Below are 27,696 nucleotides of genomic sequence, written 5' to 3'. Positions count from 1 at the left end.
GTCGGGGGATACGTCCAGAATTTATGCACTCACGAAAATTTTTATAACGTGTTTTTTTTCAAATATAATTTTACCTGAAAACAAAACAACGGAAAAATCTGATTAATATGTAAATTTATATAAAAACAAATTAAATGCTCCGTCGACGAATTTTTATACCCCTGCGTTGAATTATGCTATCGACCTAACAAGGAGCCAGTTCATGCACGCAAGGTATACAATACTTGGATCGATATCCTTCTAGCATCACACCAAGTCAGTCCACAGCTGAGAAGCAACCAAAGTACTTCTAATTTTCACTTCCAGTTACGACGCCTACCCTTAACCGACCTCCCCCAACGCTGAACATCATGGTCTGTTCCGACTGCGTGAAAGAACCCTGGTACCGCCTGCGAAACTTATCGACAATGATGAAAAACCTGTCTATTCACAGTGATTAATTCATATCTTGACAGCACAACAATGCAGTGATTTTTTGCTAGTGTACAACAGTCGATAAACGGTTTTTGATGATCGAGGAGCCCCGAAAATAACCGTCTGACACGAAGTAAAGTTGAATAGTTTCGAAATCGAATTCGTTGATAAATGTTGTAAATTGTGCTTATAATCGGTGCCTTGATTACTATACGAAGATAAATTTATTAAAGGAGAGTTTAATATTTTCTTTTCGATAAGAATAATGATCAGAAATTAAAATAAAACTTTAAAAAAATCTGAATCAAATCTGTCGGCAATCGAAATCAAAAATGATACTTTGTCCAGCTCTAGTATTGACACCATGTTTGTGCACCTTCCAGATGGTAAATATAAGAACATTGATATATATGTAATACAATACTTATTCATTACGTTTATTCTGTATGGAAATTAGTCTGCCATTGCTTACATGTGTTTGGGATGGGTTTTTTCCCAGTTTTGGCAACAAACTTTACTTAACACTTAATTACAGTGAAGACCACTTTTAAAACAAACAGTTTTCTAAGGACTTATAATTTTTATCTTAAGCTTTAAGATTCGGAACTGGTCGACAATATATTATATCATTAAAACATTTATGCTCATAAAAAATGTATTGTGATTTTGAATAGGGTTGTTTCATATCATAAAAAAAGTCAAAGGAAATGCTTCAAATATTGATAATATTTCCTATTGTTATGTTTACTTTGATATATTTTGCCTAAAATTGTACCCCACAAACTTAAAAATAAATACAATAAATCGTTGGAAAAATAACTAGAGCAATTTCGTTAGACACTATGAAAATTTTGTAAAAAAATATTGTTATTATCTCACATTTACATACTATTTAAAAGTTTTTTTATTACTTGATTTTATTATTACCGTTTCCCCTTTTTTCTATAATGGAATATATACGAACTTCTTTAAACATTTTGTGGAATTGTATTATTAAATTGGAATCCCATTTCTTGCTGATAACTTAAAAGAGTTCACGATTGTCCGCATTCCTTTTATTGGTCCTGTAAGAAATGCTGATCTGGTGGATTCTCCTAAAAAACTCAAAACCTCTAAAAGTTTTGTTTTGTAATTTAATTATATCCGATTAATTTAATTCAAACCAGTAAATAAGTCAGTATTCCTTCTTTTCACTTTCTTTCTACATGTACATAGATACCTAGGCTATTTTGGTAAGATTAGAGATCGAGAGAACCCTTTCGTACAGCTTTTCTCGTTTAGTGAACGAGAACTGTTTCGATGTATGTGGGGACCACTAAAGAGGTAATAGTCCTCAAATGCAATGTCCGCTGTGTGGAGGGCCAAGAGTCGGAGAGCGTCCAGTGCTATAATAAGGCGTTTTATTTTACATGGCATGCGCGACCATGGTCCTTTATAAAAATAATATGATGTGAAAATGCAGGATATGGTAATTTTATTGCGTTCAAAACTTAAATTTGCGTGAATTCATACATAATGAATACCATCCCCAGACATTGAGTGTTCCTTATAGATTTTCCATATGATTGACACATTATTCTCTAAGTAAATAGTATACACGACACCCTTGCATGTTGCGTACATATTGTATATCGAGCTTTCACAGTTCGGGTTGGCGAACTTTAATTGGCTCGTTATAAACAGTCACAATAGAATATTTCTAAAATACTTTCAGCGAAAATGTATAACTTTTAATTTAGTCTTTAATTCTTCTATAAGATACACGATAAAAAATTGAGAATTTAGTATTTCTTAAAAATAAAATGCTAATATGAAAACATGACACAATATGTCAGTCGCAGTAATGAACAGTTTTCAACAAATTTCCTCATATTGAAAATTATGTATCATTACTTTATTTCAACGTAAATAAATTAAGTGCCTAACTTAAACTATGTTAGAGATAAACTTTACAAATATTTTTTCATGGTAAACGGTCTTTTTGAGGGTAAAATATATCTGAAGTGCTTAAAATGTTGGTTTTTCTAAGTAAATAGGGATATTGTTACTCCCTTCCGATTATTGGCCATGCTGGTTTCATATACAAAAAATATTGTATTCAATATAATATTTTACACACTCTGAAATTTTGTATAAAATAATTAGATTTCAACATTCTTCTTCATCTTCTTCATGTTGATATGCCAATATAAATACACTACCACACAACAACCAGAATACTCAAGTGTAAAATAAGTGGAGAAACCCAGATTTGTGAACAAGTGTTTGAACACACTAAAAATGTTGTGAATTTGTTTTACCCGTATCTCTCACAATCTCCGAATTGTGATCGAAGACAAAAAAAAAGACTTCATTATGTTAATCAGGGCTAACTGATCATTTCAGGAGATTGGGGGGCATCGCGTGTCCGAGGCGCGGGTCCTGACGGCGCCTCCCCTGGCGCTGCGCCCCCTCGGCCCACCCTCGGGACACGCCCCTCCGTGGGGCCCCCAGGCCGTACTGTGGAGCGCCCACCAGGCCGGGCCCCCGCCCATAGAGGTGGCCTGGTCTCAAAAACAAGGTCAGTTATTAAAGAAAACGTAAATGAATACATTATTTATTATAAATTATAATTAAAGCACTAACTTTGTGATTTTCCATTTTATAATTAAAATATAACTTTGTTTTAAAATCACTTTAAATATTTTATTATAACTTAATAATGTCTACCGGATTCGAAGCTAACCGCTTCTTTATCAAGACTGATTAATACTTCGAAACCGATAGACATTATAATTAAGTTATATTATAAAATATTCATAGTGATTTTAAAACAAGGATATTTTTGAATTGTAACTGCAGACAGTTTATAGAATTTCATTTAAAAATTTTGGGTAATATGTATTTCCAAAATTAAACAAGGTTATTTGATTAAATTCTACAAATTCAATTTAGTGTAGAATTCAATCCAATAACCGTGTTCAATTTTGGATATATTACCCAAATAAAATTATTAATACGGCTAAAAATATAAATTATATTAGATTAAAAGTCCACCTCCGTAGTGTTATGGTCAGTAAGCTTGACTTCCATATTGGAGGTCCCGGGTTTGATTCCCGGGGAGGGTCAAATAAATATAAGTGATTTTCTACTCTTACACTTGTTCAATATTACCCTGGACTGGTACCTGATGTGGAGGGCTTATCACCTTTCCTTCATGTGTTAACGATCAAGATAACACTGCGTTTATATGATGCAGTGCCCTATGCACCAAAGGGTGAGGATAAGGGTTTGAAGAAGAAGAAGAAGAAGGATGAAAGTAAACTGAATGCAGTAGAAATACGTTATCTCATACGGATGTGCGGCAAAACGTTGTATGACTGAGGTTCAAATGGTGATATAAAGAAAGAATGCAAGGCGGAGATAAGCATTGTCGATAAAATTAAGAAAGGTATGTTGACATGGTTTGGTAATGTGAAAAAAATTATGAGGCGAATGTGGTTGGTAATAGAAACAGAGGAGGACCGAGAAAAACTTGGCATGATCAAGTATTTCAAGTAGTTATTTGATGATGGGGCTTATACATGGAAACTTCTTTGCATCTGAGAAAACCACAGGCCCCTCATCAAGAAAAGATAAACTGTTGCTTTTCAAAGCAATGGCAAACCTGAATATTAGACCTGGCGTTAATTTGAGCTTAAAATAACCCCTTAAATAATAAATAAATGTGGCTTACATTGAAAAATACATTAGGTTATCGTGTGATTATAGAATTGCATGGTAAAAATTTTGAAACTAATGACATCTGGCGATGAAAATTAATACTGAGCATAAAGTTTCCACGCAAAGAAAAATACTTTCCTTCTCTACCCCATTAGGTTTTCTCAAACCCAGAGGTTTGAGTCTTCGATATTATTATAATTTATTTATGACATCTACCGGTGGAAAACTTAAGCAAATTATGGATAAGGGTAGATTAGTCTTCATAGTTTTAATACAATTATCTTTTGTTGAGATTTTTAAATATCTTTAAACCCAGGTTACATTTAACGTCATTGTTTTTTCTTCTTCTTAAAATAATTCGTTTTGAATTAAAAAGTAAAATAATTTTTCTTCGTAATAAATGTATGGTTTTGAAAATAAAAGTGATATTAAAAGGTAAAGCAGTTAAAAGAGTCAATTTATTGTTTGTTCTAAAAAAATATATAAAAAATTAATTAATAAAAAAATTATATTAAAAAGTTCCCCTGAAGTGGTTTAAGGCAAAAATGTGTCACGTAATATTTGAGTCATATTTAGGTTATTAAATATATTTTGTTATTGAATTGTTTTTAGGTTCGTGGCCGCCCCTGGGCAGCTCGTGGCCGCAGACGGCCGGTCCCCAGGGCGGGTCGTGGCCGGCGCGCCGCCCACCGACCCTGCTGAGAGCGCTGTCGCCGCCCGCGCACACGTCACAGCAGCGCTGGGCGGGATCTCAAGGTACCATAATGATAAATGATCGTACAAGATAAGCTTTGTCAAATATTATTGTTTTACAAAACCTTTCCACTCATATTTTTTTATTTCTTTACTTAGCTTATATTACTTTTAATACTAACTATTTTGTCATATATATATATTTACATCTTGTTACAGTAAACAAAATATTTATTTTAAAATTATTTCAGACTCTTTTCATTCTTCATACATTCAGGCATCTCATCATACATTTTCAAACACTTATACATTATACAATTTTGCAACTCTGTTTTTTTATGGTAGGCTTATTTTATCCTTATTTCTAGTCATTATTTTTTTTCATTTATTGATTCGGCAGTCACTTTGTGGTAAAATCTATCCATTTTTAATTAATGTTTTATTTAGTAAATACCACTATTTCTTAAAATCTACTGTGACACGTGTTTGAAAATGATGCGGAATGCATCGAAACACGTGTCACAGTAGATTTTAAGAAATAGTGGTATTTACTAAGTAAAACATTGATCAAAAATGTTTTTTTTTTGTTTAAAAGTATTTTATCTTTCGAATATTTGGGTAATTTATCGTTAAAAAATTGACACAAACATGGTTCCAGTGGTGTTATGGAACAACATGATACTCGTTTATCATATTTCCGACGATTTTTACATAAATATGTTATATTTTATATTATATACCAAATTTGGGATATAATAAAAAAATAATTCCTGATTTTTTAAAAAGTATTTTGCCTAATATTATTGACATACATATTTTGCCTAACAAAATCCTTTGCTTTATTATGCATATTTTCATATTGCACCAATTGCTGCATATACTATGTAATAATATTTATAATTAGTGCATAGTTTTTAAAACATTAAAAAAATCTCTCTTCAGTTACACATGGAGTTATCTAAACACATTGATTTTTTTAAATTTCTGTTTTTTAATATTTTTCTATATTAAATACTGCAATCACCTCACACATTTTCATTTAAAAGTTAATTGCCTGAGGGCAACATGATCAGTTCTGCGCTTCTGGTACCAGTCCAGGATAAGTTTAAATAAATATTAGAATGAAAAATCACCCATTCTGACACACCTGGAAATTTAGCTCGGGACCCCCAGCTTGGTACCCAAATGCACTATCCATTACACTACGGAGGCGGGCTGTTAACCTGTAATAAAATTAGAAAATTTAAAAAAAATCGGTGGGTGGCTATATACTAATATAATTAACATTTTTGTAAAAAAAAAAGAATTTCAATATTTTACAAATCCATACTTATAATATTTTTAATATTTTGAGTGTGTCCAAATCCTTTTTCACAAATATGGGTCTATCCACATATGAGTTATTTATATTGATAACATATCGCTCACTCCTTTCAAGAACGTCATAAATCAAAATTCGTCAATTTTCAGTTGTGCATGTTTTCGGAATGCCCAGAAAATGTACTATATCCCAGCAAAAGAGGCATATTTTTAACTTAATATTTACCCGCTCCAGGGCAGAAAGTGTTGTTTTTGAATTTTGAAGAAAAGGTATTGTTTAATTATTTTTTTTAATAAACTATATATTTTTCAAATGGAGAAAAAACCATCAGGTTATACTTAAAAAGATCTGTTGCACAGTAAAAAGTTCAGTAAGTGGCTTGATATTTATTTTTAACACATTGTATTATATTTTTAAACTTTTAAAACGTTCTCCTGAAAAATCAAGTTTTTTGATTTATGACGTTCTTGAAAGGAGTGAGCGATATATGAAACCGTACTCAATTCAAGCATAAATGGCGTGGAGATCTCACAAGTAAAATAACGTGTCAATTAAAGAGTATATGCAAGTTTCGAAATTTGAGTAGTGTGGTTGTTAATCATAAGTAGAATGGTGAATGCTTCACGTGTCATTACTTAAACCAGCCTATGACAAGTCGTAATCCCTGTAAATACCGGACTTCCATATTTTTCTACATCAATGTTGAGATATCAATTTTAGAAAATAATTTGTTTGATTCATTTCGCCCTTGAAAGTTTAGCTCGGACATTTATCTGTCTTCGTATTATCTACATTATTCAAACCCTAATGATCGATATTCGCTTCGTGGCAATGAAAATAATATTTCGTTTGTATTTTTACGACAACATAACATTATACACATATTCGTCTATAATTATTGTCATTATTTATGACTTGTACAATTGTACCCTTGTTTTACAATATGAATGAGTCGATATCTCAACGATATCAAATAATGCTTTGCTAATTACTAAATCGATTTACAAAAAAAATACTACTGCTGTATATCATCACGAAAACATTGCTGTAGAAAATTGAGTGTAGAGCAAAAAATATTATTTATTGATTCGGCATTAACTTTGTGGAATGACACGATTATTGAATTTAAATTAAACACTTGAAAAATCCACTGAATTAATAATGAAATAATTCAGTGGATTATTCAAGTTTTTAATTTAATTTAAATAGAGCGAAAAAGGTTCAAAATACACTAAAATTCATACATTTCATCAAAATCTTCTTTAAATTTTAGAAATTGCGAAAATATAGAAATCATAATATGTTACGAAGTTCTTAACGATAAATTAATTTTCTGTAAATCTTTAATATAAAAGTAATAATTGAAGCGTACGTATGTTACATATTATGGAATACTCTTTATATCTAGTTATAAAGTACCCATAAGTTTAATAAACAGGTAGGTATACGTTTTTATTGTAATAATTTTACACAAAGGATTTGTGCAAAGATATTGATTGAATTCATTCGAATGAAGAGAATGAGAATAAAAAAGGGAATTTGATATGATACCTTGTTTTTATTTGTGGTGTAAACCCCAAATACAATGGGTGTATGTGTTTAAATAAAGGCAAAGATTGACATTGTTTTTGTATTTCAGGAGCTCGAGAGGAGGGGTTCAGCCCCCACGACGGGGGCCCGCTGGGGGCCGCTCGCCCCGGCGAGGGCCCTCTCAGTAGGCCCCCAATCCCGTTGTCACCTGCCGGCTTCTACAGGACGCAGTAAGTAACCATTAATTATAACGATAACTCCTTAACTACTCGAGCAAAAATATGTTTTATTTTAAAAGAAAAATACTTGCTTTTTACCACTTGGGCTTATTTTGTTGTAGCGACTAGTTTCGGAAGCTATTCTGCCATCATCAGGTCTAAATATAAACATACATATTTATATAAGCTAGTTTATATTTAGACCTGAATATGGAGCTTCCGAAACTAGTCGCTATAATAAAATAAACTCAAGTGGTAAAAAACAAGTGTTTTTCTGTTATAATTTCATCATGTCTTGTTTAATTCTAGTAAAAAATATACATTTAAACCATACACGGTATGCCAGGATAAAATATATAATGTTTTTCGTTGAATTTCGTATAACTTTATTGTAATGTATATGGTCACTTTCATGTCAACATTTTCTAGTGTGTCCAAATACTTACAAATTTGGAGTTTCTTCGCTTAGCAGCTTTTATTTTTAACATTACTTTATAGTTGGAAACTGTATACTTGAAAATCGTTGATTGTAAATATGTAAGCGTTCTATTTAATGAGGAATTGTTTATCGAATAATATTTTTATAACCGTATATTAATCAAAACTATTTATTTAATGATTTTTATTTTTTTATTTTTTATTTTATTGGAAGGAAGAACAACAGTTACAATATATGATACATACAGAATACAAAAAATAAAATCATGAGTACCAATTATAGTTCTTCACAACTATACATAAGAGAGGTCTATATAAAGGAAGAGACATGAGACAAGGATAGGATAAAGAGAAAAGGAGATGGCAGTGATAGGAAGGAAAGAAAAGGAAAGGACAGGGAATAGAATTACTTTTTTAGGTTTATAAGATTTCGAACAATTTAGCTTTAAATTTTAAAAGATTGGAGTAGAACATATCAAGGTCGGTACAACATTCATTAAATTTTCCACAACTTCGATAAATAAAGGAATTTTTTGTATAGTTCTTTGTTGGTGCTGGATTATAAAAGGTATGACTATGTCTATTGATTCTAATTGGACAGTGAAAAGGTATCTGCGCAAGAAGATAAGGGCTCTCAGTCATATTATTTATAACTTTATACAAAAAACATAAATCTGATATATTCCTACGTTTACTAAGTGAAGATAATTTATGGAAGGCTAAAGATTCTTCATAAGAGTTGAAACTTAAATGAAGCTTACCATCCATCATTTTTAGAAATTTATTTTGAATACGATCAAGTTGAGCTATATATATAGCGTACTGAGGGTTCCAAACGACTGAGGCGAATTCGAGGTGACTACGAACATAAGCGTTATATAAAGTTACAAGAGATGATGTATTTTTAAATGGTTTAGTGGTTCGAAAAATAAAACCTAAGTTAATGATATTTTTACTACCGCGTATTAATTATCACAGTACAATAATTAACACCTCGCCACAGTAAAAATACTCTACGTGCTACTTAGCTTTTTTTCCCTCCCAGATTTAAACCCAAGATAATAACGGGGTAGTTTGACCCCTTCAGAAACTAACACGGCCCTTTAGATGCCTTTCAAGATAGGCCTCCCCCCCTTTCTCCACAACCCTTAGAAACCAATCCTTCTCCCATGTATTAACCCCCTTGAAAATACCTTTGTTTTGGAAATGCTTGATCAAAAACTTTGTTGACTTACAACAGTCTTGAAGAAAAAATGTATGTTGACTTATACATTTTTTTTTAATAAAAAAAAGAGAAATAATGTATTTTATTATTTACAAAAATACTTCAATTTCATGCTATTTCTGTGAGCCTAAGCGGCTCATTATTAGAAATATATTATCTATCAAATTATGGTAGGGTGGGTTCGAACCGAGAAACTCTGACTCAAGAGTCCGCGACACTAACCACGGTACCGCAACCCGACATAAATATGTACTGCCGTACAAATCACTGAAGGATCAGGGTACAACGATTCTTTTATCTAATAAAACAAGAGCTTTGAAAAAAAATCACTTTCATTTTATTTTACTAGTGACCGGGTCTTGTCTTATGATATCGGTAACGACGAGACTCGGTCACTGGTAAAATAAAATAAAAGTGGAAAAAGTTATATATTTTATTGTGGTTTTGTTTTATAAAATGTAGTTTTATTAAAAAAATTCAGTATGTTTAAAAAAAATTTCTTTGTTTTGATAACTTCTGATTATGTCAAATTTAAAACACTGTAAAACCAAATACTTTTTATACTATTCGTACTGTTAGTACTGCCATGACATTTTAAGTTATTAAGCGATTCATTTGAATTTCGCCAGAAGCAATAATTATTTCGGTAGCATTCATGACTTAGCTAACATTTTAATACCGCTTACCAGCCAATACCACGTGGTCATGATAATGTCAATGACCAATGTGATTTATTAGTGATAAATCACATTAGTCATTAAACTTATTTATAATTTCTTAATTGCGCATTAATTCTATGTAGATTAGTTCTCAAATGACGTGTGTGAAATTCCACCTAAAAATGACGTAGGTATTACACATTACACCATGCTTTACACTAACCGAAATGGTGTTATTCTCTTCATAAATCATAGTGGCAATGTTTCATTACCCCCTTCTACCGCATACTGCGAATAAAGAAACAAAAAACCACCCCCTCCACCGGCGTGACCTAAATATTTCCAGAATTTTCCAATACAAAGGTTGCGAGTACTTTTTTATAAAATTAACACGGCATTCGACAAAGCTTCGTGAGATTTACGATAAATAGTACTCATGACTATATTTTTAACAGCACGAGAGGTGTTCCCACCGAGTCGCCTCGCCCGGGTATTATACAAATGTCTAGTAAATTGTAATCAAATGTCTAGGTTTAAATTTAGACATATTACAAGAAAGGCACCACCTTATCCTACCCTTACACTCTGTGACGCACGGAGGTAGCAGTGACCACTCTTCAATTTTCTACGAAAACTTTAAAATTTCATTCCGCACTAGAATTTCATTTTGGTTCAGTACAGAAAATCGTCGTTTATTGTAGAAAAAAAATGTTCTGTTTGTGAGGGTGGAAAAGTAATACTAATATAATTAAGTAAAAAATTAATTAAAATAAAAGCAAAAATATTAGATACGGGTCTACCCTCATAAAGTATAATAAATACCTTTCTGAGGTAGGCAGCATTTACTGATATATTTTTATAAAAATACAGTCTATTTAGTCTTAGTAATATCTAAAGATGATTTAAATATGTAAATCTTGCAAAAAACTACCTTTCAAAAAAATAAAAATAATCTGTCAATGTGTATGAAACTGAAAACGGTGAATACAAAAAATGCTGCAAAAGGTATTAACTATCAATTATTATAAATAAATGAAAATTATAGATACTCGACCAATAATATAATATATAAAATTTGATAAGATAACATTTTAAAATACGCATCAAACACACATAAATAAATCAAAGGTGTTTCATACACGAACTCGTAATTTGAATGAGCTGTTGCTTTTTATTGTAATTCTAGTATTAAAATCTTCTACGTATTTAGAGGCATTGCAAAGTACTATTTTAATTAAATTCTCTTTAACCAAGATTTTTTTTACGAATGATAAATTCATAAAAAATATTTAAATACAAAAACAGATAAGCATGAATCAAGTTACGTTATTTATTTAACGTATTTTAATAATTCTAAATTTGTTACTAAATAATACCAAAAAAAGATAAGTGAAAATTGCGACTTCAAACATTGTTTGTTTTTTAACGTCATCATTAGTGAAAAGTTTCCCGGGACAAATAAGAATGACCAAAAACACGTTTGTTTTTCGACGTCACTGCTGACGAAATTTTCCCATACCCCTTTTGAATAATGCGCTTCCCAGTAGTATCTAGGAAGATTTGAACACAGTAGGCCTCTATCGATTGTTACCGAGTTTCCCTAACGAAGGACTTTACCATAGTTCCTGGCAAAGCGGTCGCCTTTCGTCAGTTCGTCCTTGCCCGCACCCGTTTCGGTTTATATTCGGTTTTATGTCTCCTATCGTTACAAAACAGTCAAAATGTTAACTCTGTCGGCCAGTGTGTTGGAGACTCGAGTGATGTGACCGACTGTTTTAGTTTGCAAATATGTTTGTTTACTGTTTTTGTTTGGTCGATTAGGAACATCTTGGTTACAGAAGATAACACATTCGTACGTACATAGATACCGAACAAAATGCAGTACGCGAGTCTTTGTTTTGATATGGGTTCAATTGAATAACAATTTATTACTGGCTTCGTATGTGGAAGTATAAAACATAATAATAAATGATTGGAATCGTTTTTATACATTTTAATTCATATCTTATCATAAATAAATAAGTTTTAAAATATGGAGGCTTTATTTACTAAGTTTAAGACCTGTTATTGGCCGGTTTATTTGAACATTTTATTCACTATGTATCATAATTTCAATAAGTGCCGTGGCATAGTTGAAGACCTTTCGGGTTATTTCTTTTAAATAAAAAAGGGTTCAAAAAGTCTTACAAAAAAATATTTTTTGTCTTTTTTAAGTATGTGAAATCATACCGAAAATAATCTTCCTGCATCAAATAAATATTTAAGTTATAATAACTTGACCAAAAAATTTTCGGCAGCATTAAAATATGTCAATAAAAAAAAATTCAATCCCTTGGAATAAACACAATTTTCGAAAGAGGGTTGTCAAACATGAGTAAAATGGTAAATGTTAAATAGAGTATAGAGTGATCACATAAATCAGCCAAAGACAGGTCGTAAACCCTGTAAATTGTCTTGAAGGTTGAGACTAAATTAATTAATATTGTGAAATTGATCGCTTTGTGATTTGGGGATACCTATATGTGAAAATTACACATACGTAGAACGTTCCAAACAATTTTGGAAAATATGTTGTATAGTGCAAGTTAATAGGGAAAATATGTTGTTAATAGGGCAAATTTATAATCTAAATATATTGGTAACAAAAAATAAAATGTATTGATAAAAAAAAAGTTAAATACTTCATCGGTAGTTGAGACATATTATCAATTCAAAATTATTGTAAAATTTGTCAATTCAAAATTGACATATTGTCAATTCAAAATAACTGTTAAATGCGTTTAAGAACATTAATTTAGTTAAAGTTTGGGCAAGCGATAACATATTTTTAAATTTTATTTCGACTTGAAAAAACCTGATTTATTAGGGTTATTACAGTTGTTAATGAGTACAATGCTCCAAACTATTCTTTGTGAGCAGATAAATCATTTTAGTGAGGGCCGAAAGTACTCGACTCAAACTTTTGTGTGAAAATAAAGTAGCAGTTATATTATGTCTTATACCTTTGTTAATATATATCCACAGAACAATCAGAATAGACAGACAATAGATTTTTTATTAAAATACTATTTTAGAAGAATTCGGCTTTTAAAATCGATAATTTAATATGAATTTAATATGAATATTTAAAGCACTAACTTTGTGGATCATTGTAATATATTATTTGGAGCTAGAAATGGATTGACAGCTGGGAATAGACATCGCAGGAGACTAATCCCTCTTAAAATAGGCCACAAAGCCTACACCGAGAAGAAGAAGAAGGATTGACTGTCTTCTTATTTTGGGAACTTTTTGAACATCCTACTTTAGCTATACGAATAACGAGCCAATTTACTTTGAATAACTTAACGTCTCCGATTTTATTAATACTGTTACTAAGAATGTCCAAGTAAAAAAGCCTGAAAACTATTTATTATAGTCGGAAGTGATTAATTTTATTTAGAAGCACCAAGTTTTCACGTGAAAACTAGTCATGCAATGCTCTAAGCGCTGTTTTCTGACTTATACCTTGTTAATCACCTGAACATTACTCCCTGTACTCCTGGTAATTCATGATACTTCGATCTATTTATTTCCAGCATGAACAAACATTAGTAAACACATACTTGTATGTTAATATGTACAAAGTACACTCACTCACTGGACTGGCATGTAATTCGTGGATTAGGATATGAAGTAGAATATGCCAGAAAACGAGGAAAATAAAGTCTATTTTTCTTATTAATTTTCATACTTAGTTAGATTTTTCTCAATTGAAAATATATAAAAACGTTTTGATCACAAATAATTTTAAAAAGCTGAATTGTTATTAAACCAATTGATTGTAATTATATGCAAATATTCAAGTAAAAATCAATTAACTAACCACGACGCCTATTCTCCGCAAGGGTAGGCAAAGAGTACACAACTTTGTCTTTGCAAACATTCTTGGCTTCTTCCACATTCATGGGTCTTCTTATACATAACCGATAATCACAAGACCACAATAACCACTTTTAAGTATTTGAACTACTTAAACATGCCCAGTTTTCACCGGTCTTCAACTGGTTCTATTTCTAAAAATATTCACCGTTTTATCCTCACATATTCATTCCAACATTTTGAGTGTGTCCAAATACTTGTAAAAAACAATATTCATTCCATATGTCTTCCGATCTATCTCAACAAACCTTTCTTAATTTTATCGATAATGCTCATCTCAGCCTTGCATGATTTTATTTCACCATTCAAACACCTACCGTGTACCGTTCTGATTCTTTTGAGTGATCGCATTTTTAATAAATTTCGTCTTCTTTCATCATTCTTTTGACTACTTCATGCTTCACTCCCATACATTAACGTTTGTAATGGAAAATATTTAAAGAATCGATCAAAAATTACAATCTTTTTAATAATTCCTTGCCTTGTCAAAAAAGTAAATATCTTTTCTACACAACCCAGCTTTCATACTTACTTCTGACCGCAAATAGAAAACGTTTTTGGTTATACAGTATATACCTCCCCTAGCCAATAAAATAAACAGGAATTAACTATTCATATCGTTATAAAAATACAAAATAATTTTGTTTGAAGATAAAAGTAGTGCATTTACGCATTAATTTGTTTTATTCTTAAAAGTAATAATAAAATCAGAAAATGTTTTTTTATGGCAAAAGAGTGACTTATCTTATTTCACTCCTCGAGCCACGATTTTTCTGATGACTCACGATCCGCATTGTAATCAACGTAATGGGAATTGATGCAAGGGAAGTACATACATATCGCTCACTCCTTTCAAGAACGTCATAAATCAAAAATCGTCAATTTTCAGTTGTGTATGTTTTCAGAATGCCCAGAAAATGTACTTTATCCCAGCAAAAGAGGCATAATTTTAACTTAATATTTACCCGCTACAGGGCAGAAACTGTTGTTTTTGCATTTTGAAGAAAAGGTATTGTTGAATTATTTTTTAAAATATATTAAATATTTTTAAATGGAAAAAAACCTTCAAGTTTTACCTAAAAAGATCTGTTGCACAGTAAAAAGTTCAATAAGTGGCTTGATATTTATTTTTAAAACATTGTATTAAATTTTTAAACTTTAAAAACGTTCTCCTGAAAAATCAAGTTTTTTGATTTATGACGGTCTTGAAAGGAGTGAACGATATACTCGTATGTTACCATTTTTGAAAATCAAATTATGATCTCTATCGAGAAACATTGTCATATATTAATATGCTAGTTTATATTTTATTATATAGGTATTCGCACAAACTACATACATTAAGGTATTTTAACTTGTTAAGGTCTGTATATGCACAGACTGCCATATTCTTCTTCATCTTTTTGAAATAAAGTCAACCAAAATCCAGAAAGTGTGAACAAAAAATTGGAAACTAATGTACCTACTTAAAATGTGTAAAATGTTAAACCGATGTTAAAAACATTCTTAAAAAATTAACATTAATTTTGAGACTTCCTTTTTATGATTCACTAGCTGTACCCAGCTACGCGTTGCTGTGGTCAAGTCTGGTTAAATGTAAAAGAAAGAAAAGAGATTTTTCACATTTCTAATATGCATAATTCCACAATGTTTATGTGAATATACCATTTTAGCAGCTGTTAACAAACACGCTCTCCGCTATGTTTAGTATTGTGTGTGTTGATGTAACGTTCAACAGATGGTACAGCCATTGGGGTAAAAAAAACAACGTTTTTTAATGTTTTTATCTGTGACAGATAAAAACACGCGCGTCGCATTATATTTTGAACAAATTGACATTTACATAATTATTTATATAGATAGATAAAATCATATCGTAGTCATACAGGAGAAAGTGACCAAGTGCATTGTTTTACAAAAACGTGATCATTGACTATTTAATATCTTACTAGCTTAATATTGCCCTGAAAAAATCCCAAAGGATTTTAAACTTGGAAGTTTAATATATTGACTAGTTAAAAATGACTAACTGCATTGGTGTTTATTTTCTTGCCAGGCAATAGTGACTTAAATGGCCCTCCTGAACATTTTACGTTTTGGTAGTTGGTCACATTCTCCTGTACGACTACGATATGCGTATCCGATTGCAATGTTGTGTTGTGTCAAGAGAAATTTATGAAAGGCATTTTTTTTTTGATCTTGGATAAACTAAAAATTATAATTTTATTAAGGAATTAAATCACTACATTGCGTATTCAAATTTAATGAAAACGTCGACTGGTTTCGAAACAAATAGCTTCTTCCTCAATACTGATACTCATTATTCAAAATATAGGCCGGACATACAAAATAAAATAAAATAAAATCTATTACTGTTATTGAGTACTAAGGTACGTAGTGAATCTTAATAATCTAATCGAGTGGGTACCAGGAATAAACAGAATAGTTATATAGGCTCCTTAGCGTCTAACTCGTTTCCGGAGCGTCGACCCTCTCAGATGCGGGTGCCTTATCGCCTTTCAACGCTAGGTGCCTACCCCTGACCGAGGTCGGTGCCTGCTTTTCACCTACTGCCTACCTACGAACCGCTTACTGCTGTGCATAACAACCGAATGTAAAGCCGATCCAACCGACACAACTAAAAAGGGACGGAAAATTGTAATGTCGTACTAACCCACCCCGCAATGAACCAGTTCTTTTTGAGTTGTGTCGATCAAAGTAAATCCGATGCGCGATGCCTGATATGCGAGTATTTAACTTAAGTGCCAACTTGATTTTATACATAACCTGTACGAGAATATAGTAGCTCGGTCGGTCCGCTTGCGCTCTATGATGCACTGGAACAACATTAAACCCGAAAAGGTTCCATTTTTAAATGATCGTTTGCCGCGCGCGGGATATTGTGTAATTATCTAAAGAAAAATTGTAAAATTACTGCATTCATATACAGATGCGTTTCCAGTTTTTTAAGCATAATTATTCTGATATTAGAAGTGGGTGCAAAAGTGCTAGTTAAAAGAAACAACATTTAACCTGAAAAGGCTCCATTTTTAAATGGTCGTTTGCCGCGCGCGGGATAATGTATTAATTTGTAAAGAACGGTAGAAAAGTTATGCATTTAAAAAGAATAAAAAAGCCTTTCCAGTTTTTTGTTAAAAGTGTTTTTTTTTTGCAATATTTGTTGTCGTTTCGACGGGGTGTGAATATAATATCGCTGTGAATTTTTTAAATGGGAATTTACTTTAATCTTTGTTTTATATGGTATGTGACAATTAATTTTAATCTTTTAAAAATTACTTTGAATTAATATTTTTTTTTATAAAAAAAGAATATGTTTTTCCAAATTGTAAGAAACTCGACATCATTTTATTTCCGCGTTTAAAATGGTCGAAGTATATCCAATATTATATTAATATAAAAATTTTAAAAGAATTTTTCAACAGTTCCTAGTGGGTAGAGAAGACAAAGATGTGAAGTAATTCGGAAAAAGAATGTCGTATGCATAAAGAACAAGTATTTCTTGTAAAATAATTCATCTAAAAAAAGGCAAAAATGGCAACTGTATTTGTATAAAAGTGTATCTCTCAGTATATATTTATATTTCTCAGGGATATATGTATATGTATGTACAAGTATATATATATATATATATATATATATATATATATATATATATATATATATATATATATATATATATATATATATATATATATATATATATATATATATATATATATATATATATATATATATATATATATATACACACATACATACGTACATATATATGTTTTTTAATACGTTAAAACTTTTTAATTTAAATTTCTGAAATTTTCATACATAATAAGGTCCTAAAATAAAATCAGATGTTTTGTTCGCGTGTTAATATAACGTATGCCCATTTGAGGTTTATTTTAATAACGTACCAAATAAAGAAAATTGCAAAAGTTTTTGGATTTTAATGGAAAATTAGTTTCATGCACTGATGGAAGATACACTTTATGAATTGAAATGTTAAATATGTAACTTTGTAATTGGGCGCAATCCATTAAACATACTCACACGTATGTTTGTATTTTTAAAAATTAGTAATTTAAATTATCATTTTAAATTGCGAAATTCGATCATCGAAAAAAATGGACACATTGGATCCGGGAAAAAAATTAAAGCCTTTTTATTTTCCTCCCGCGACGAGCGTTGGCCGATCATACGTTACACTGCTACAAACACCGTAAATTTCACCATAGGGATTTTATGTGCTCGTAATGACGTCAAACGATGACGTCACTTAATTCCGGTGTTTTCCCGTCATTTGAAGAAAAAAATAGCAGTTTATATGCTTTAATTTTATACCGTTACAAAATCAGATTACTCAAATTTTCGTACAAGTTTTGTATTGATTTATTTCATTAAAAAATTATAAATTTTACTCTGTGGGAACACTTCTGCGCCATCACATTATATTCAAGAAGCAATAGATTTACCCCTAGATTATTTTTACCTTTTAAAAATCTTTGTCCAAAAAGTCTTCGTAGAAACTTTCCTTTCACCCCCATAGACGAAATACTTTTAAATCCTAAAAACCTAAAAAATATGCCCGACGGGTTCTCAGGGAAAAATATGGCATACTATGATGTTAAATAAAATAATTAAATGCACATGAGTATGTTTTCTTCTCTCGGAAAATCTCAATGAGAATCTTGCGTTTTTTCAATACATCTCAAATCATAATCGAAGACGTTATCTTTGAGCGAAAGGCGGCCGAGTGGGGTCGAAGGCAGATGTTATCGGAAGAAAAAATATATGCAAGGAATTACAGCTCAGTCACCGGGAGGGAGTTGGAGGAAAAATCGATTGAAGGGTGTTCGCTGCTGTATATCGTACACCTGACTGGCTGTATAATACATTATACACATGTATACATCCCCCTGCCGGCCATTGCGGTCAGTCAAGCTTTGGACACACCATGGTATAGTCCTGCGAAGGCCTTTCACGTAAATTAATTGTTATCTGCATACAGAGATATTGAACAATACTTGAATTGATTTTTGTTAAGTGTCAAAGTGTATTGATAAATAAATTGATAGTTAAACACAAATAATCTATTCCTAGGCGTGTAAATAAATAAAATAAAATACAAATAAAACATAATATTAAAATATTATATTATTATTTAAATTAGTTTAATAATTATGGCGGTAAATAAGTGTTTAAAACTAAGTTCTGATTATTTTAATATGAAAACTAGTAACGTACTTAAAATACCTGTTGGTTTCTATTTTAAGAATTGTGTAAGAAAGTTGGTTTCTCGCAATCCTTTGTCATATAAATTAATTTTCTATAAAAATTCCATAAAAAAATCATAACATTTGTTGCGTGATTGAATACGTGAACTAGTATTATTTTATTTATAAATGCTATATGTTCTAATTTATTTTCTCTTTCTCGTGGTTTCTGAAATAATTAATGTTGCTACCAAACCATATTGGTAGGAAAATAATGTTTTTTTAAAAATATTTATATGTACTGTTATACAAATAAATAAAATACTGGATAATCTTCCGGTATAAATAAAGTACACACAATAAATAAAATACACTTGCTAATTTCCACATTTTTTTAGAATGATGTATCTTTAAACCTTATTTTAATTCAAATTAATTGAAAATTTAAACTAATTAAAATTCATTTTAAATCCTTTCGTTTTGAAATGTTGAAGTTACTGAACTTCTTGTCACCTTTGTCCCGATTTTTTATCCATTATATTCGTATTAGGTGTAACCTTTTATTGGATCGTGTAACTTATTATATACTCAAATATTTCAATTACACACTTTTTCATACGCCTATGAGGCTCGTTATTAAAAAAGTATAAACTCGTGGAAGAGTGAGATACATTTAGAAGTACGGATTAATTTTTTGATTTAATACTTAACTAATTTAGTAGGTACGTATTCAATATTGTATAATTCTTCTGATTCCTATCCTGATGCATGGGGCACCGCGTCGGATCGTCACGGAATCAACTTGATTTAGAGTATAGGAGAATAGGAAGAAAACAGAGGATATTATGTACAGCTTTGTGAGAAAGGAATAGAAAATGGAAAAGTGACAATGACTAATGTACTCAAGATTGCATACCAGTGCCCGTACAAGCATGTGTAATTAGAAAGCAGTGATGGATCCCTTGAGGAAAAATATTATAGCTTCTTCTCCGTCTTAATCCTCATTGCTGAGGGCTGTGACCCTTGCAGAAGCAATGACTCTTCTCCAGTTATCCCTTGACTGCGCTGCACGTAGCGCTCCAACCACTGAGGTGCCTGCTGCTGCCTTAATTTGATCGGTCCATCGTGTGGGGATCTTCCTCTCCCTCTCTTTCCCTCCAGGCTACCGATCACAACTAGTCGTTCCAGGCTATCCTCGTTGCCACGCGCAACGTGTCCAAAGAACTGGAGAATCCGTCGGGTACAGATATTGGCCAGAGTCAAGCCATCCAAGCGTAATTTAATATTATTTAATATTATAGCACTTTTATGTATATGTAATTATTTAAATTGCATATTTTAATAGTGTCATTCTAACAGTACTTTTTTAAGACCATTATTCTATAAATAGGTACCCACATTTCCACATGGATATTTAATTATTTCATTCATTGGTACATCGTCAATGTGACATTGTAGTGACTCGGAGATAGCGCCATATTGTCACATACTCGTATCACCTGACGTAATGCTGTTCAACTAGACACTAGACTACTTGACATTGTCGATAAACATATCGACAATGTGGGCTAGATCGATAATTATTATATTAGGTAGGTACTTCAGTAATAACAATTTTCTAGAAAGTAAAACGAGAAAACCCAACAAAAATCACACCGTTCATAATAATAAATTGAATTATATGAATTCTAGAGGAAAAACATTTTTTTAACAATTAAAATCTTAAATTAAAAAATTAATTAATTAATTAAACATTGTTGTAAATACTTTTTTTATTTTTAATAGAATATATTATATTATAGAAGTATTTCATTAAATGCCTCATTTTTCACCTATAACACAATATAATACAGCCAACAAAATGCCAACATTCAATTAATAAAAAATTTAGTCCATTCAATAATAAATTAAAAATATATTGTAACTGGTGCTCAACTTTTTTTTTCAACGCCAACAAGAAGTTTTTTATTTCAATGTTACACAGGTGTTTAAAGTTATCTGATTTTCTGAATTATAATATTATAATATGATTGTCAATTCAATTATTCTGCCTCAAAATTTTTAGCTTGGGCACAAAATTGGATTTCAAGTGTTTTTATAATTATCTTCAGTTTTGCAAGCATATTCACCCTTCTTAAAACATTAGACTTTCGTCTTTGAATCTCAACATTCTACTGTCATAGTTCACGAGAACTATTGTTTTGCGTGTGACATAAAAATTAAGCTGTTTTTTTCTTTCCTTGCTTTGCCTAAATTCAAAGTTATCGCATATGCGTGTTAACCTAAAGCACACAATATGTCATAGAATAATCGTTGGATTCTCACGTGAAAATTCCGAATGGGGAGTAAATAATGCAGGCGCTTCGTGTTACTGCGAATTTCTGAACATGTATCGCATGACACCCTAAATCAAAATCGGGGATTTAAATCAAATTATTTTCTCGTGCGAATTTTCCAAATGCGCCATTATTCTGTGTCAAAAACGTTAAAAGCACGCTGTATATAAATATCTCAGGTAAGCGCAAATCGACCGACATGGGCATCGCGTTTTACGCTGAAATAAGCGGCAATATAATATAAACATCTCATGCTTTACAAACGAATACAACAAGTAAAAAAAACTTTCAATAAAGAACACAAAGAGTTTAAAAATGGTCAGTTTTTTCCGTTTTTTTTTAAAACCGATAATATTCAAAACAAAAGTAAGAAAACTTATTACCATGTAAATTGCATCCTACGACAACTTTTCATTTTGTTTACACGATCATATATTAATTTTGTAACATGATAAGTTGTAATTAAATATTAATTTTAAATCTATTAAGCATTTGATTTTTTTTTTAAATGTTCTAGAGGATATTTTCAAAGTAATTTGTAAATAATTTGATAAACTGAAACTTCGTTGTCGGTCGCTATTTACGTGGTTATATTAAACGTATTTTCAATTTTAGTTCTGCGTTCTGAAGTGCTCCGTGTCGAAAAAAAAGTGATAAAACATAACCAACTTAACTAAAATGTGGTGTCAATATGTCTGAAAAAGAGCGATTCGCGTGATAAAACAATGAAAGACTGTCAACATTGGCATAGTGTTTCGAAAAGTGCCTTTATTGGTAAACTTGTTCCACGGATTCAAACGTTTTGACATGGGTATTCTACTCTCGTTGGTATAATACACCATGGATAACGGATCTACGTAGTTCAACTTATCATTAGTATTTTACCTTCGCAGGTAAAATTGCTCCACGAATAATGAATCCAAGTGTTTTGACGGCAGTTTTTGACAACGGTATGAACAACGGATCCTGGTGGTTTAGCCAGAGTTTGACAATATCATGTGTATTCTACCCTTGTTGGTAAAATAATTCCATGTATAACAGATCTGAGTGTTTGATAGCGTCATGGATAACTGATAACAAATTCAAGTAGTCAAGTGGCATCTGGGGTTTCTTCCTTTAATGGTTAATTTACTTCATGCGGATCCAAGTGTTCGATAGTGTCATGGGCATCGTGCCCTCTCGGTAAAATGTCGCATGGGTAGGTGCCCAAAGGCCATGGCGGTCCAGCCCCTGTGGTGCCTGAAGCCACGTGACGGTAACAACAACGGGTCGCGTGACCAGGACGGCTCGCCCAGGAGACCTCCTTCCTTCTGCTGCTGCCCGCCGCTCCTGTTCGGGAAGAGGAAGCAGGTCGCGTCGTCACCCCCGCCCAGAGAGCCCACCCCGATACTGCAATTGGATTCAGAAACGCCGCATCGTGAAATGTAAAAACTAAGTCTGCTCTAATCATTCATACGATTATTAACATGTTGACGAATCGAGTGTTTTTTCGTCTATTGTGCGTATATATATATATATATATATATATATATATATATATATATATATATATATATATATATATATATATATATATATATATATATATATATATATATAAATATATACATATATATATATATATATATATATATAATATATATATATATATATATATATATATATATATATATATATATATATATATATATATATATATATATTTATATATATATACATATATATATATATATATATATATATATATATATATATATATATATATATACTTATATATATATATATATATATATATATATATATATATATATATATATATATATATATATATATAAATATATATTTATATATATATTTAATGCAAAACAAATACCAAATAGAATTCTAGAATTCTTGAGGCATAAGTACGAGTAATTTCAAACACGATTACTCAAAACAATTTAAGTAAAATTAAATTTAATAAGATATAACCTACCTGTTCGCAGTTTGTTGTTTATTAATGTGGCTATCGTGACGGACGTAATGGTGTCATCTCATGCGATTTACTATTTTATTTGAGATATCGTCGTTTGTCGTTCCGTTCACAGTGTAATGAGTAGGTAGGAAATACTAATCAAGGAACAAATCACAGAAATCCATTTAGCGTTTTAAACGTTTACGAGTAACATCCGCAAAATAAACCCCCGACATTTGATCGGCAATCAATACTTAATAATGATACATTTTATTACAATTTGATAACTCCTACATATCGATTTGTAAATTATTCTGAACGTAAAACAACAGTTATAATAACAAGGGGACTATGCATCAAACGTTTGCAATTTTCAAGGTTCTTAGCGAGTATTAAGAGTTACATACATCGATAAAATAATAGTATTAAAAAAGCTTTAAAAGAAAATGATATTTTCTATCGTTATTCAAGTATGTGAATATAATCCAGGATTCGGACTTCACATACAAATGAAAGAGTTTCTGCTTAATAAAAAGATGCCTCACCCGCCATAGATGTCTCTCGTGAAGTCTTTTGAATTCAAGAACTGTGTTTCGAGTTTAATCAATATATCTAGAAGTTCCAAGAATTTGAATAGTGCGTTTGTCAATCATGGGTAGTGAATGTTACGCGTGTGTAAAGAGATCACTTAAACCAGCCTATGACGGTCGCAAGCCCTGTAAATGCCCAGACTTCTTCTTCATCTATGTTGAGATGTCAAAAAATGTATTAAATAGATTTGCAAATAAAGTAAAGTAAATCCAGTTTGTCTAATAATATCCACTGGTGATCCATTCGGTACGGGTGTGAGTGCAGAAAGTTTAGAAATTATTTTAGATGTAAATGTTGAGATTGTGTAGATGTTGAGATTATTCTGCGTAAATGTTGACTTTCTTTTGCATACATGTTGACACATATACAGGACGGATTTTGACTACACGGGAAATTACTAGATACACCGGATAACATACCATTTCATTAATGAATTTCGTGGTATATAGGTTTGGAGGGGGCTATGAAAAAATATTACGAAAGTTTTGAGAGAATGAATGTGGTGAAGATAGCGGATTATATAGATGTCGCTATGGTATTTGAATAAAGCTCGAAATAAATTAGTTAAATAAAAACATACTCATTTGTTTTCTTTTAATCTCAGTAACAGTTGCAACCAGTAATGGGATTAAAATTTTTCAAGAACCGGTTCGCCCTTTAGAAGAACCACCCCTACCCCCCCCCTCTATAAAAATTTGTTTTTACATTTATTCATTTATTTTTTTATTCTGCTCACAAACAGAACATTCACATAACAACTGAGAATGCTCCAAATGCTGAAGCGATATCTTTCACGATATTCTTTTTACTAAGTGCAATAACTTTATTTCAATAATTTTTCCACTATTTTTTTCATCTTTCCAATATTTTTTCTCTTCGTGAGGTTCAAATATTTTGACAACGTAGCGGACCAAGTAAACCGAGCGTGCTCCGATACATGATCTCAATCGGAGTATTGTATGACAACAAAGGGTTAAGGACCGGTTCGGTGAACTCTAAAAAAATTAGGCACCGGTTCTAGCGAACTGGTGCGAATCGGCTGAATCCGACCACTGGTTACAACCATCACCCGACTATTAGTGACTATGTGTTAGAGAGGATTTTTATGGAAATTTTAATGGAAATAACATATAAAATATTATGATGAAATAACAGATTGTCATGCAAAATATACACACATAAATCAATTTCGTAATTTACCCATTCTAAAACAATAAACTGTTCCTTTCCAAATTTTCAAGCATGAATGTTTTCTATTTTTTCAGAAACAAATTAGAAGAAAACGGGGACATCCCATCGCACAAATCAGACTTTGATTCCGTCAGAGATGTGGCCAAGTCCCCAACGGGCAGCACCGCCTCCCTGCCAGCGCCCACCGCTACCACCCCGTCCACGCGGTCTCGCTCCACCACGAGCATCGCTTCTTCTCATCTCATGGCTCCCCAGCACACCTTCAGGGAACCCTCCCCTTCCAGAGTCGTACACGCCCCACCTACTGTCGAGGACGACGAAGACGATCAAATACTCTCACCCGTCCCCGACGCGCGGAGATCTAAACCCCCTTCTCTCAACGAAGAGAGATTTATTAATAACAATCAAGATATGAAAACTGTTAACATCGAAGACGACAATGACCCATACGACAACGAAGAAAGATTCATCAACCTCAAACAAGACAGTCCTGCAAAGGACGTTGTCGATCGAGTATCGATTAGTTCCAATAAAAATTCATCCATAAAGGAAAAATTGTCTAAAAGCTCGGCTCATTCTGCAAAATCTCAAGGGTTGGTTATTTTGAGTCAAAGTCCAAAAGAAACGCCAACTCGGAATACTTTGACCTCGGCTCCGGCTATTTCCTTTTTGGGAAGTTCCGTCAGCTTGGAAGACGAAGTCAAGTCGGTAGAATCTGCTCTCTCCGAATTATCGGTAAGAGGTTCGACTAAATCGCTAAGTAGTGAAGACAATTTAAAACTTAACGGAGATGTTTCTCCGGGTGACGGAATAGCGGGTAGTAAAATATCACCTTTAAAAAAGACACCTAAAAAAATCGCGAAAGTTATTCCTAAATCAATTAGTAACAAATTTTCTAAGAATAAAGTGCAGCCGATACAAAATGCGATGGCTTTGCAACCTGTAGATAAACCTAAGGACGTTCTCGCTAAAAGTCTGATCCAGTTGGAAAACCCTGACTGGGAAACCGTGATGACGGGCTTGCAATCGATGGAATCCCTGGTGAAACACCATTCTGCCTATTTAGAACCCCATTTAACTCCCGTTACTCGAGCTATTTCTTCCCAAATCAAGAATCTGAGGTCGCAAGTGGCTCGTGGAGCCTGTCGCTTGGCAGGAGACCTGTTCGTTGCGCAGAAGAAAGCTTTGGAACCGGAAGCTGAAGAATTAGCCGTTCCGCTACTTCACAGAACCGCCGACACTAACAAATTCCTCAGGAGCGACGCCAACGAAGCCCTAGACAAAATGTGCGACTCGATCAGCGCCCAAAAATCTTTTTCTATCATTATGGTGAGAGGAGCGGTTCATCAGAATGCCATTGTTAAGTGTACAAGCGCGAGATTACTGTCGAAAATTGCGAAAAGTAACGGAGCGGAAAAGATATTTGCACTTCATAAAGAAACTCGAGATAAACTATTCCAAACGGGTGCAGATCTTCTCACCGAGGGTAGTTTAGAAACCAGAGGTCACGCTAAACAGCTTTTTAAGGTTTTGTCCCAAAATACCATGTTTCTCAGAATACTGAGGGACGTTATTCCACTATCTAAGTATAGAAATATAGAGAAAGCACTCAATAATATAAGATTGCAATAATCATACACAGTAAGAGTATGTAGGACATAGGTATGCTAAGGTCACATGAAAATCTTTTTATAAGAAGTAGACTCTTAGAATGTTCGTGTGTCTGAAGAGCGTGATTTCGTTGATAGGTTTTATATGAATCGTCTATTGTTATATCTACAATAAAATTTTATTGAATATTTACTCTTTTATTTTAGTATTTGAACCAGCCTTCAATTCAAATAATTCATTAATTTGAAAATAATGCAAGGTCTTTTTTTACGAAATTGTTTAAAAAAATAACAAACATATATTTTATCCGAATCTCATTATTTTTCTTTTAAAGCACAACATAGTAAGAATTCTAATACATTAAATCAAGTAAAGATCATTAATTTGCTTGTTGCGGCATTCTTTATGTGAAATTCAGAAAAAAAATGAAAAGCATAGAATTTGTTGGAAATTGAGAATAAATGAAATTAAAGAAAAAAATCTATATACATATATATATATATATATATATATATATATATATATATATATATATATATATATATATATATATATATATATATATATATATATATATATATATATATATATATATATATATATATATATATATATATATATAATATATATATAAATATAAATGTTCAAGTATTGTCCCTTCTCA

General features: G+C 31.8%; 1 protein-coding gene across 1 annotated transcript in view; it reads left to right on the top strand.

Annotated features, from left to right (window-relative positions):
* LOC148305942 (uncharacterized) overlaps positions 1-27,203 on the top strand; it is a 52,793-nt gene extending 25,590 nt beyond the window's left edge. The window contains exons 6-9 of the mRNA XM_088265800.1: positions 2,800-2,974; positions 4,729-4,872; positions 7,770-7,890; positions 25,496-27,203. Coding sequence (XP_088121926.1) covers positions 2,800-2,974; positions 4,729-4,872; positions 7,770-7,890; positions 25,496-27,053 — 1,998 coding nt within the window. The 3' untranslated portion in view covers positions 27,054-27,203. The remainder of the gene's footprint in view (positions 1-2,799; positions 2,975-4,728; positions 4,873-7,769; positions 7,891-25,495) is intronic.
* Positions 27,204-27,696: the final 493 nt, after the last annotated feature.

The sequence above is a fragment of the Brachycentrus maculatus genome, unplaced genomic scaffold, assembly GCF_059751285.1.
Source record: "Brachycentrus maculatus isolate JH-2025_06_01 unplaced genomic scaffold, ASM5975128v1 h1tg000258l, whole genome shotgun sequence".
In the NCBI taxonomy this organism is placed as follows: domain Eukaryota; kingdom Metazoa; phylum Arthropoda; class Insecta; order Trichoptera; family Brachycentridae; genus Brachycentrus; species Brachycentrus maculatus.
This window is presented reverse-complemented; position numbering and strand designations above follow the sequence as displayed.